This window comes from Haemaphysalis longicornis, unplaced genomic scaffold, assembly GCF_048455015.1.
Source record: "Haemaphysalis longicornis isolate Haplotype H1 unplaced genomic scaffold, Haemaphysalis longicornis Haplotype H1 scaffold_2, whole genome shotgun sequence".
NCBI classification, from domain to species: domain Eukaryota; kingdom Metazoa; phylum Arthropoda; class Arachnida; order Ixodida; family Ixodidae; genus Haemaphysalis; species Haemaphysalis longicornis.
The window spans coordinates 71,237,357-71,249,893 of NW_027526295.1; the positions used below are offsets into that span (position 1 = coordinate 71,237,357).

The 12,537-nt window shown below is 56.1% G+C and overlaps 1 protein-coding gene across 1 annotated transcript; it reads right to left on the reverse strand.

The window, feature by feature from the left end:
• Positions 1-477: 477 nt before the first annotated feature.
• Positions 478-9,890, reverse strand: LOC144168052 (uncharacterized). The gene is made up of 4 exons (XM_077697137.1): positions 8,437-9,890; positions 6,810-6,942; positions 2,035-2,281; positions 478-497 (listed from the first exon to the last, which is right to left on the reverse strand). The coding sequence occupies exons 1-4, from the start codon at positions 9,888-9,890 to the stop codon at positions 478-480; spliced, it is 1,854 nt and encodes a 617-aa protein (XP_077553263.1).
• Between the last annotated feature and the right edge of the window lie 2,647 nt (positions 9,891-12,537).

The following is a 12,537-nucleotide window of genomic DNA, read 5'->3' on the forward strand; positions in this document are numbered from 1 at the left end:
TCAGAAGCCGGAGGTCCCCTCGTCGCAATTTCTGCCCGGGTTGGGGAGGGAGCGCGCGATCGGATGACTCCTACGGGCGGCTTCCTCGTTCGGCCTGGCCGGATGGTGCCTAGTCGGGAGAGAGTGTCGGGTTCCTCGTTCGCTTGCCTTCTTATACACCCCTTGGGTTGCGTACAGGGAAGGGCGAGCTCGTTGGGGAATGCTGAGGACCGGCCGGTCATCGTCCCGCGTGCGAGCGCGCCGCCCTTCAAGCTTTCCGGGCGCTTCAAGGTCAACATTTCCTAACACGCGGGGGGCGCATGATCCCCGCGCGCGTGGTCTTTCCTCGTGGTAGCACGTGTTTGCCCGCGCACGTGGTCTTTCCACGTGGGAGGACGTTTTTGTGTGAGCACGTGTTGTCCGCGGCAGCCGACCGCCAAACCCGCCCATCCCCAGAGGAGACTTTTGTCACTGCAAAAGTCTCGTTCTCAAAAAGGCTTATGGTGGGGCCACAACGTCTGATGCAAAGCACACCGCACCGCACTATCACGACACCACACTGAATGCAGTCAGCAAGGTCACACGGCGAGACGCGTCGGCACCAGTAAACATTAATCATAAACATCCTAGGAATTTCTATGTACATGGGCCAAGGGAATGTCAATATACAGGTTTTACGGGCTCAAAACATGAACACTGAAATTTGGAATTTTGCCCTTCAGATACACAGGACGAACGCCTGTCAAATATGCTACGGTGCTGCCCCTCGACTTCGTAGTGCATAACTGTTCGTCGGCTGAGGGAGGCTGTTCGCCGCGGGGAGTTGAGAATTTTGAATGATTTTATCGATTACGGCTCCATCTGAAGCGTCCGTGAACGGGCTCGTAGGTGGGCCACTACGTTCCGGGGACGAAGGACGGTGCCTGCCTGTACCAACGCTCACCCTGGGAAGTCTCAGCTCGTCCTCTACTTCACCCAAAGCAATTTTCAGCTTGTTTACGTTTACAATTTTCTCGTCTTTCATTCGAATCCCTCTGATTCGGCATGTGACGTCGGACAGCTTTTCGACAACCCGGAAAGGACATTTCCATTTCGGCGCAAGCTTTTTAGCCAGGCCGCGGGCCTGGCTTTCGACTTTGACGTAGACCCTGTCGCCTATTTGAAAGCCGGCATCTTGGCTCCTTTTATCAAGACGCAACTTTCTCTTCTCCGCCGTTTTGTTCAGTGCTTCATACGCTAGCTTGTGCGAGATTGAGAGGCGTTGAGCCAGCTCCGCGTGGTAGTCCTCCCTGGTCTTATAGTGCATTCTGGGAGTGTCACCGACAATGCTCAGGAGTGCCGCATTGCGTCCGTGAAGGAGGAAAAACGGGGTTTCATTTGTGCCCTCGTTGACTGCGGTGTTGTAGGCATGCATAGCGAAAAGTAGCCACTTATCCCAATCTCGTTGGTCGTGTGCTACGTAATGAGATAACATGGTCACCAGGGTTTGATTCAGCCTGTCTACTACACCGTTACACTCCGGATGATACGCGGTCGTTTGCAATTTTCTTATCCCCAAGAGGTCGTTCACCTCTTTCATCACCCGAGAGACGACGTTGGTGCCCTGATCGGTTAGATGTTGCTCAGGGACGCCGTGTCTCAGTACCACCCCTTCGACGAAAACGCGGACTACGGTTTCCGCCTTCTGGTCAGCAAGCGGGAAGGCTTTGGCGTAACGGCTCAGATGGTATACAAAAACAAGTATCTACTTGCCTCCGGCAGTCGTAGTTGGTAGGAGCCCCACTATATCCATCGCGGTGCGCTGGAACGTTGCGCTAAGTTCCTCGAACAAGTGCAAAGGAGCACGCTTTCGGTTCCTACGCATTCTATGGAGACCGCAAGAGGGGCACTTCCGACAATAATCCAGCACGTCTTTCCGCATTCCCGGCCAAAAGTACGTCATGCCTATCCTCTGGCGGGTTTTACGTGCCCCCGGGTGGCCACCGTACGTAGCATCGTGATGTACACGTAGGAGCTCGCCTTTCACTGAGGCAGGCACTACTAAACGCCCCGTACCTCCCCCCGCCTTTTCCCTGAACCTCAGCAGACCCCCGTCGTCCACATAATATTGTTCCTCACTGTCGCCTGCTTTAAGTGAGTTGACAGTTTTCTGAAGGCCGGGATCGTCGAGCTGCTCCCGCTTCATGCGGGCCTCCTCCACCGATGGCACAAAAATGTCGAGTGCCCGGACTGGCGTCCCGCTCAGGGACTCCGCGTTCTGGTTCGTTTTACCCGTCCTGTGGACGACTTCATAGTCGTACTCCTGAAGAAGAAGGTTCCACCTTGCCAGCCTCGAGCTGGGGTCGCGAGCGTTCGTGAGCCACTTGAGCGGCTGGCAGTCGGTGACAATCTTAAAGTGCCGTCCTTATAGTAAACACCGGAAGTGGCGCACAGACCTAACTACGGCAAGGCACTCCTGCTCGGTAGCACCATATTTCTGCTCCGCGGAGTTCAGCTCCCGACTCGCGTACGCCACGGGGTGTTCCTTCCCATCGAACTCCTGTGATAACACCGCCCCTACCGCCACCTTGGAGGCATCTGTCGCAAGTGTGAACGGCCTGCTGAAATCCGAAAATTTCAGCAAGGGAGCCTCGGTCAGCTTGCGCTTCATGGCCGAGAAAGCTGCTTGTTCCTCCTCACCCCAGCTGAATGGTTTCTTGATTGTGAGCTGAGTTAGAGGGCGCGCCTGTTCAGCAAACTGGGGAATATGTCGCCGGTAATAGGACAGAAGACCCAGAAATTGCCTGACTTCGGTTATTGTTCTGAGCTTTGGAAACTCCTGAACGCATTGTATTTTGGACGGGTCTGGTCGTACTTCCTCCGCTGATACAATGTGTCCTAGATATTTAAGTTCGGGGCGCAGGAATTGACATTTGGATGATTTCAGTTTGAGACCGGCTGCATGTACTCTCTGGAAAACGTTACGCAGGTCGTTTAGATGGTCCTCGAATGAGCGGCTGTACACGATCATGTCGTCCAGATATACATGACACACTTTCCCCAAAAGACCGGCGAGGATTACGTCTGCCGTGGGCTTCCATACCGCTGCGCTGTTTACGAGGCCCACTAAGCGTCACCACTGGTAATGCCCTGAAGGCGTATTGAACGCCGTCTTTTCTTTGTCGTGCTCATGCATCTCAATCTGCCAATACGCGGAGGCCATATCCACTACCGTGAAAAATCTCGCAGAACCCAGCTCTGACAATGCCTCCTTAATGTTCGGGAGTGGGTAAGGGTCGACGCGGGTCACGCGGTTAAAGTCGCGGTAATCGTTGACGAAGCGGTACGACCCATCCGGCTTTTCGACCAATAGCGCCTCCCGAGATGACGCTGTTGGCTGGCTGGTCAACGAAGTTCCGGATATTCAGAAGCCGGAGGTCCCCTCGTCGCAGTTTCGGTCCGGGTTGGGGAGGGAGCGCGCGGTCGGATGACTCCTACGGGCGGCTTCCTCGTTCGGCCTGGCCGGATGGTGCCTAGTCGGGAGAGAGTGTCGGGGGCCTCGTTCGCTCGCCTTCTTATACCCCCCTTGGGTTGCGTGCAGGGAGGGCAGGGCGAGCTCGTTGGGGAATGCTGAGGACCGGCCGGTCATCGCCCCGCGTGCGGGCGCGCCGCCCTGCAAGCCTTCCGGGCGCTTAAAGATCAATATTTCCGAACACGCGGGGGGCGCATGTTCCGCGCGCGCGCGGTCTTTCCTCGTGGCAGCACGTGTTTGCCCGCGCACGTGGTCTTTCAGCGTGGGAGCACGTTTTTAAATGCAGAGCATTTCAGTAACTCACGATGTCACCCGCGTTGACGTCCGTAGTCCGCACCGCACCCCTCTATAAAAAAAAGAAACACTACCCGGCGCCAAGTTTCGATCCCTCGACCCTGCGGGCGGAACGCAATGTACATGGTGCTCTAACCACTTCGCCAGCAAGCCGACACAGAATGGGACGCTATGAACGCGCCTTATATCGTTGACTCATTGAAATTACTGCTGACGAGCGCTCTTCCGTCAGCAGTTGCCACAAGTGCAACAACATTAACGTAACGCAAACTGCTTAACGTCGTGCGCCCCCGGAAATGCTCTGCATTTGATTGTGCCCCTCGCGAGGGGAATGTTTCAATGCGTCTTCCTACTCGCCAGTACACTCGTCGTCATCTGTCGGATGTTGTGCGAACTCGGTGCGGCTGATGGCGCGCGATTTGAAACGACATTTGCATATGATCAAACTGAAAGGCTCTCCAAGAAAAACAAATACCAGGGCCAGAGTTTCTGCAGTGGATGTAGTTGTATCACCCCCTCTACGACCACGCGCATCCACAAGCGCACACAAAAAACGCTGTACGCGTCTCTTTTTTTCTTGGTCCCCTTTTAATGTAAGACATCCTCGGGGTCGGGAACCCGCGCTGGGGCGCTCTTTCCCGCTGCGGTACTAGTTGCGACCACGGCAGTGCCTATGTCCCCCGTTTGAAGTACCTGACTGGAAGGGCAGGTCTCCGCGTCCACAGCTGCGTGTTCGCGTTGTAATGGGGACCAGTGCAGGCTCGATTCCGTTGGCCTCGATGTCTTGGTGGTGGAGAGCGGTAAGGTTGGATCACACAATTTCGCCAGCCTTGCATTTTTGTGTGAGCACGTGTTGTCCGCGACAGCCGACCGTCACAGATGCCTAGTAGCTGCCCCTCACAACCCCCACTTTTTTGCGTCATCTATTGGAGGTAGTGGTAACACGCATTTATTTTATGTACAAGGGATACAAGGACGCCATGTTACGCTTTTGCGAATTTGGGTGTCTAGGGGAGAGGGATTAGGTAATGGGAGTTGGTGAAAACGTAGAGTACATCCAATGGTACATCCAATGGGGTGTGGAAATAAAGCAAATGGTGAAGGCGAGAGTTCTCGGCGAAACGGTCATTTTAAAACGTTCACGATTGTTTACTTCGAGCCCGCTAGAGGGCGAGCATTGTCGTCTCCTCGCTCGAACGGATGCGGTGGATCCGTTTTTTGTGCAGCCTGCATTGCCTTTGCGCTGAGATTTACGATTGCACATGATCCGCATTTTGGTGCATCGGTTGTAGCAAGGTAAGGCGACTAACAACAACTGGTTGCTCTCAAACGGCCGCATTGGACGCTTGTGATCTCGTGTGCGATAAACGACGGGGTTACAAGCCTTTCGGAAATAAAGGCGGTATTTTGAAAGCAATCATTATGACTTGTACTCTGTTTACAGAGGCGCGTTCGCGCTAAACGCGTAGGCGGAGCGCTCAGCGAGAGGAATGCACGAAGTAGCGCATATACGATTGGCGACATGGCTTGCTAACCGCAGTTATGATGCTCGGTAGGTAGTTTTTTGGTTTAGTGCATTTTATGCGCACACAACCACAGCAACCTACCTATTTGTACTTCCTGGATCCTCAAACCGATCAGCTCGCTAGGCCTTTCTAGCGTAACAAGCCTTGCTCTGATAACGCTGCCATGGGAGGAACGCTCCTCCATTAGCTTGTGAAAGGAGGAAATCTTTCTCCACTCTTAGAGGGAGAATCGCGCTCCTCCCTCTTAAAGGAAGAATCTTTCAACCTTTCAGGGAGCAATATATGATACATTTCTGCTCCACCTTTAAGGGAGAAACTATCACACCCTTTTTTTTAGAGTGTGGAAGAGAATGACGCAGCCGGCCAAGAGCCACGCAAACACGCATTCCGTGCTCTTTTTGACCAGGAATACCACACGCCCCTCTTCGAAAAATATGAAAAGCTTCTTACCCTGCGCCTAGGAACACAATTCTCCTTTCTTTGCTTCAGTGCTTGGAAAGAATAAATGGTAAATGCAGCGTGTTCGGTCCAAAATGGCCGCTCGGCACCGAAGTAACGCAAGCGCGTCGCACATGGTAAAGGGACGGTCAACGATTTTTTGTGGAGTGAATTTCCTTCAGCTCATATGAAAACAGCGTTTTATATACTAGGGTAACCGCGAGGTACTTCCAAATAAACAGGCGGAGAGAGAGAGAGAAGTAAACTTTATTGAGAATGTCCGGCGGAGGTAGCGGGGAGGACCACGCAGGGTCGCCCGCCACCCGACGTAGTTAAGGCGTCTTCGGGGTGTTGCCTCCCCGACTCCCGCTAGGCCGGCCCGCTGTCGACCTGTGGGGTTTATACCCCCGGTCTCCAGCCGGCTCAGCCCCTCGCGTTTGTCGGGCAAGAGCCACCTCGAGCAGCTGGATGGCCTGCAATTGTTCTGTCAAGTCCTGCGATGACACTGCACGAGCTATGTCTTCCGGCAGTCGCCCGGGAGAGGCGACCGCTTCTTCCGGATGTAGGTCGCAGTCCCAGAGGATGTGGGTCAAAGTTGCTTTAGCACTTTTGCACACACTGCACACTTCACTTTCGAACACCTCCGGGCACACGTAACGCGCAAGCGCCGGCGTGAGCACGGATCTAGTTTGAAGTTGTCTGTATAACACCGCCTGTTCGCGTGTCAGTCCCGGGTGGGGCGGGGACATGGTTCGGCGACCGTACCGGTACCAGCCCAGCACCTCCGCATACCCGAGTAGTGGGTCCGTTTCGTCGTCGTCATCACTGCACATATCACAGTCTTCACAGTCCGCTCCTTCCGCCGAGGCGAGGGCGGTGGGGGCGGCCGCGCGGTTGGTAAATACTCGCGCAGCGGCGTCCGCCGTCTCGTTGCGGTTGGGATGGCTGCTGCGGCCGCTGCCTGTAGTTATTGTATGCGCCGGGAACCACCTCACATAGGTGGCCGGCACCGAGTCGTTTACTGCACTGCAATGTACCACGCGCACTGCACTGGCACATACTGAGTTGCGGGCGTAGATCTTGATTGCCGAGCGGGAGTCGCTCAGTATCGTCGAGCACCGACGGTCCGTGAGGGCAAGCGCAATGGCCACTTCCTCTGCTTGGCATGCCGACGGTGCCCGGATGCTGCAGGCACTGTACACGTCACCGGTCGTGGCTTTGACCACCACTGCCACGTAAGTGTCTTTTCTGTCTGCGTACTTGGCCGCGTCCACGAAGAGGGCGCCGGTGTCGTTCGCGTACGTGTCTGTAAGGGCCTTGGCTCTTGCGGCACGTCTCCCCGGGTTGTTGTAGGGATTGACATTCCGGGGGAGCGGTGTTACCTTGAGCCTTTGTAGGGTTTCCGCCGGTAAGACTCCGGCTTCTTGCTGCTGGGGTGATGTTGTTGCCCCTGCGAAGCCCAGCCGGGTGAGGATGCTCCTGCCCTTTCTGGTCGTCGAGAGGCGTTTTAGTTGCGCGGTTCGTTGAGCTTCTGCAATCTCTTCGAGGGTGTTGTTGACCCCCAGCTCGAGAAACCTGGCCGTGCTGGTGCAGTTCAGAAGCCCCAGTGCGGCCTTGTGGGTTTTGCGAATGGCTGCGTGAATTTTGTCTCGTTCTTGCACTTTCCAGTGGTGGAACGCACCGATGTACGCCACATGACTGGTGGCGAAGGACTGGACCAGTCGGAGGAGGCTTGCTTCCTTCATTCCGTGGTGTCTCGTGGCTACCCTCTTTATGAGACGGGTGGCCGTCCCGAGTTTGGTGATGAGTCGGTCTACTGTGGTGCCGTTGCTTCTGTTGGCCTTCAGGAAAATGCCGAGGACCCGGAGCGTCTTGACTTTGGGGATGACGGTGCCGTCTTTCGTGTGAAGAGTGATCTTCGCGGAGTCTTCCGTTGCCTGTTTGCGGTACCTTCCCGATGGAGGGATGATCAGCAGTTCGGATTTTTGCGGCGAACACTTGAGGCCCGTACCGTCCAGGTGGTCTTCGATGGCGTTCACTGCTGACTGCAGCGTCTCCTCGATGTGGCCGTCACTGCCCCCGGGGACCCACAGCGTGATGTAGTCCGCGTAGATGGTATAGCGGACTTGTGGGACCTCCGAGAGCAGTCGGTTGGCCACGCCGATCATGACGAGGTTGAAAAGGAGTGGTGATATGACGGAGCCCTGGGAAGTACCGACGCTCCCCAGTGCCCTTTCTGACAGTTGTAAATTTCCCGCTTGGATCTTCACGGTTCGTTCAGACATGAAGTCCCGGATGTAGTTGTAGGAACGTCGTCCCATGCCCAGCCTGGAGACCTGCGCCAAGATGGCCGAGTGGCGCACCTTGTCGAAGGCACTCTGGAGGGCGAGGCCCAGCACCGCCCTGTTGTCGCGGGTGGGGACGGACGAGTCGAGGATCTCGTGTTGCAGCAACAGCATTGCATCTTGCGCGCTGAGCTTCTCCCTGAACCCTAGCATGGTGTCAGGGTAGAGGCCTTCGGTTTCTAGGTAGCGTTGCCATCTGTTCCTGAGAACGTTCTCAAGTACCTTTCCCACGCACGATGTAAGAGAGATCGGGCGCAGGTTCTCAATGCTGGGTGGTTTGCCGGGCTTGGGTATCAGGACCGTCCGGGCCGTCTTCCATTGTGGGGGTAGTTTTCCCGCTTGCCAGCATCGGTTGAAGTACTTTGTGAGGGCGGTGACCGCCCCGTCGTTGAGGTTTCGCAGGGCCTTGTTGGGGACCTGGTCCGGGCCGGCAGCAGATTTGCAGTTGAGTTCCTGCAGCACTGCGCGTACCTCCCATTCTTCGATGTCTTGATCGAGGGTCGGGTTGGCCGCGCCTTGGTATTCTTCGTGTTGTTCGGCTGCTGTGCTGGGCAGGTACTTAGCGTTTATCCGCTTGCCCGTTTCTTCCTCTCCCAGCTCTTTGATTGCTGTGAGCATAGTCTGGGACAGTCTGTGCTGTTGGTATCCCCGGGTCGACGTGTCGTCCAGGAGATGTCGAAGGAGTTTCCAGGTTTGACCCTTGTGGAGTGGGCCGTCTGCAGCACTGCATGCCGCGTACCACCTCTGGGTACACAGGTCTTGACTGTACTTCTCGATGGCTCGTCCAAGCTCCGCCACCCGTTTTCGGAGCCTGCGGTTGTGCCGTTGGCGCTTCCACCGACGCTGCATCGACTGTCGCGCTTCTATCATGTGGGCCAGCTTGCTGTCCACTTGCTGTATGTCATCATCAGTGTCCAGCTCTGTGGTCACTTCGGACGCCGCCTGTTTGATGGCCGAGGTCCATTCGTCGATGTCTGCGATGTCCTTTTGCGTGCCTTCCGTGACCGAGCGGAAACGGGCCCAGTCTGTGAGCCTGTGCTTGCGCCTTTGTTCTGCTGTGTGGGGCCTGACGGTCGGTAGCACCAACTCGAGAATATAGTGGTCGCTGCCCAGGTTATGTCCTGTGTTGCTCCACCTGACATCACCCTTGGTCCTGTCTGACACTCGGACGAAGGACAGGTCCGGGGTGGTATCCCTCGTGGTGGATGTGCCGATTCGGGTAGGGGTTGCCGGGTTCGTGTAGAGGATGAAGCCGGCGTTCGTGGCTTCGTCGAGCAGGTCCCGCCCTTTGACTGTTGTGCGACTGTATCCCAGCTCTTTGTGGGGGGCGTTGAAGTCTCCGCAGATAGCAATTGCTTCGCTCGGAGCCGTCCGTGTCGCTTTGTGCAGGAGAGCCTTGAACTTCTGTTGTCTGTGCGTGGGGTTGCTGTAGACTTTCACAAGCAGGAAGGATTCCTGCCGCTTCTTGCCGATTACCACCTCGGTCGCGCAGTGTTCGATGGTGCTGCGGCCGAGGAACTTCTCATGTTTGATGAAGGTGAGTCCCTTTCTCACAAAAGTGCACACGCCCTGTGCCGCTCCCTTACCGCAATCTCGAACGCTTGGGGGGCTGGCGTGTGCACGGTAGCCGGGCAAGGACGGTGCATTTTCTGTGTGGGTTTCTTGAATCATGATGATGTCCGGTGGTTGTTCGATGCTTAGCAGGTGTTGTTGCAGGACCGCCTTCCGGCACCGGAACCCGTTGGCGTTCCAGTGCCAGATCTTCAGGCCTGGGCTTGTTGTTGGTGTGCTGGCCATGTTGGTGGACGCGGTTGGGCGGTGGGGTTGCAGGTGTTTGCCACGTCATCGTCGCGGCCAAGCTTGCGGTAGAGAAATTCTTGGAGTGCGTCGAGACGGCGCTCGACGGCGGTAAAGCGGGCGTTTACACGGTGCTCGAAGGCGTCCATCCGTTTCTCGAGTCTGTCGATTCGTTCAGTACAGCGGCGGGGACGCACAGCGAAGCTGATTCCGTTCTTTGCTCGTGGTTCCTGCTCTTCGTTGGGCGATTGTGGGGGTTCGTCTTCCTGCTCCTCCATGTCGATTTCGGGGGAGGGTGATCGTGGAGTCTTCGCCTCGGGTTTCGGGGCTTTCATGCTGGGTTGTGGAGCTTGTGAATTCGACGGTGGGCTTACCGGTTGCGTCGCTGCCTGTTGTGGTTGTTGCTGATGCCGTGGTGTCAGCGATTAGGGGCGGGGAACTCGGCCCTCTTCCCACGTAGGCTGGGTTGATGCTGGCGGCGTCGGACGTTCGCGTTGCTGTTGCGGGTTACTCAGGTGTCTCAGCGCCTCTTGAAGGCGCTGGTCCAGGCGCCGGATTTCTGCCTTGAGGCTGGCGTTTTCTTCTCGTAAGGCTTGCATCGCGTCTTTCGGCTGTCACGATTTATCCCGGCGTTGCTTGGAGTTCATGACGAGGTCGGTCCACGTGACTCTTTCGCGGGAGCGGGATTCTTTGCGACCGTTTGCGCTGGCGCGCCGTTTGCTTCTGCTCCTGCTTTCCCGCCTCCTCGATGTCACTCGATCGGGGTGGGCGGAGCTTGGCCGCGTGCAGCTGCGGCTCCGTCATCTGCGACCTTGAGGCTCGAGGGGCGGAAAATTGGCGGGATTTCTGCTCGGAACATGCGCTCGCTTTGGTGACGTCGGCTTGGTTCGTTCCCAGCGACGCTTCTTAACCAGGTAAGGCATCTTGAAGCGATTGCTACAGCAAGGCGCTCCGGATGGGTGCTGTCCACCGCACAGTTTACAATGGGGTTTACACTCTTCTGCGTGATTTTCGCCCGGATTTGGCTTGCCGCAAGCGAAGCATACTTTCGTCTGCGGCTGTGGGCATACATCTTGGCGGTGGCCTATCTTGCCGCATTGTCGGCACACCTGATGATGTTGGCGGTAAAGGCTGCAGCGCACGAGTACGGCGCCATACTTCATTGTTGCAGGTACCTTGTGGCCTTGAAATAGGACGATCACCGCGTTGGAGTCGCCTATTCTGTGGGCGTCAATTGCCGTGGGGTTGCACGTGTTGACCACGTTAGCCCTCATGTCGTCAGGGGTGTCCGTGGCTGCTATATTGTAAATTACTCCTTTAGCGGTGCCGTGTGGTGCCGCATGGTAGGCATTGACTTCAAATACTTGATCTCCGATGTTAAGCGTGCGTAGTTGAGCGTATCTCATTGCTCGTTGCTCGCTTGGGGTACTGAGCACTATAATGTTTTCCGCCACGTTAGCGCACACTGTGTCTTGCAGGGTTTCCTCTCGTGATGTGCCTGTTGCAGCCATAATTGCCGTCATGAGTGCCGAAGCTTCCACGCGGCCGGTATTGAGCCCGCCACGGGGCCGTACAATGACTTTATGCTCGTCTCTGCGAATATTCGCCGGCATGCGGGCGGCCTTCGTCATGCTTGCAGTAACTCTTCGCGCGGATTGCGCCTGGGAAGATCGTGGTTCATGCTTCTTGGCGGTAGACTCACCGTTAGCACGTGGCAGTGGGGTTCCTCGATGCGGCTGCGCGCGTCTCGTGGCGAGAGTTCACCCCGCGGTGTCGCTCGCCTGTAGGTCCTCGCCGGGGACCGCGACGACGGTGCGTCCGTCTCGTTGGCCCAGTTCCAAGTGGAGATTCTGGTGCTCTTCGCTTTCGTGATCGAGCTCGTACTCCGTATCCATCGCTGAGGCCATGTCCCGCGAAGCGGTGACGATGGTGGGGCCGATGGCGTGCGGCCGAGCGCGTGCTTCGGATGGAGATGCATCGGCAGCACGTGGCGGCGGCGGTGGTGGCGGCAATCGCGCCGTTGCCATGGCAGCAGATTGGAACTCCGTTGTTAGGCTTAGCGGGCGTCGGGCATGACTGCTGCCTTCGGGAGGTCGGTTTGCAGTGTAAAAACGGTCAAATACGGCAATTGAGGTACGAAAATGATCCACGAGACTTGCCGAATAGTGTGAACTGGACGGTTCAGGTCACAGCGTCGATGACCTGGTAGGAAGAGAGTAGATTCTGCAGCTCGGTGTTGTGCCGTCTTTCCAAGCCGAGGACGATGATGATGATCCAGGCGGAAAGCATTTTAATCCGGCATTAAAATTTACGAAGTCTGAATCATGGCGACACGTAGTGCCTAAACGTATCACTACCTTACGTGTCCAAACAAGTCCGTTGATTTTGACGCATGGTTCAAAAACCGCATGAAGGAATAGGAAAGGTTGAACATTATTTTTTTAGGCGGGGGAGGTTTTTTTTTTTTTTTTTTAATTCGAAAGTTTGCCCTGCGGCATAATAGATGTAGGCGCTTACAGAAACACGAACAAGTTAGTTTCGTGTATAAAGTTCAGGAGTTGTCGGTGACACGGTCCATGCACCCAGCGTTGCAGGTCAGGAGGGTGGCCAGGGTGGAGACCGGTTGCACGAAGGTGCCGCAGGCGAA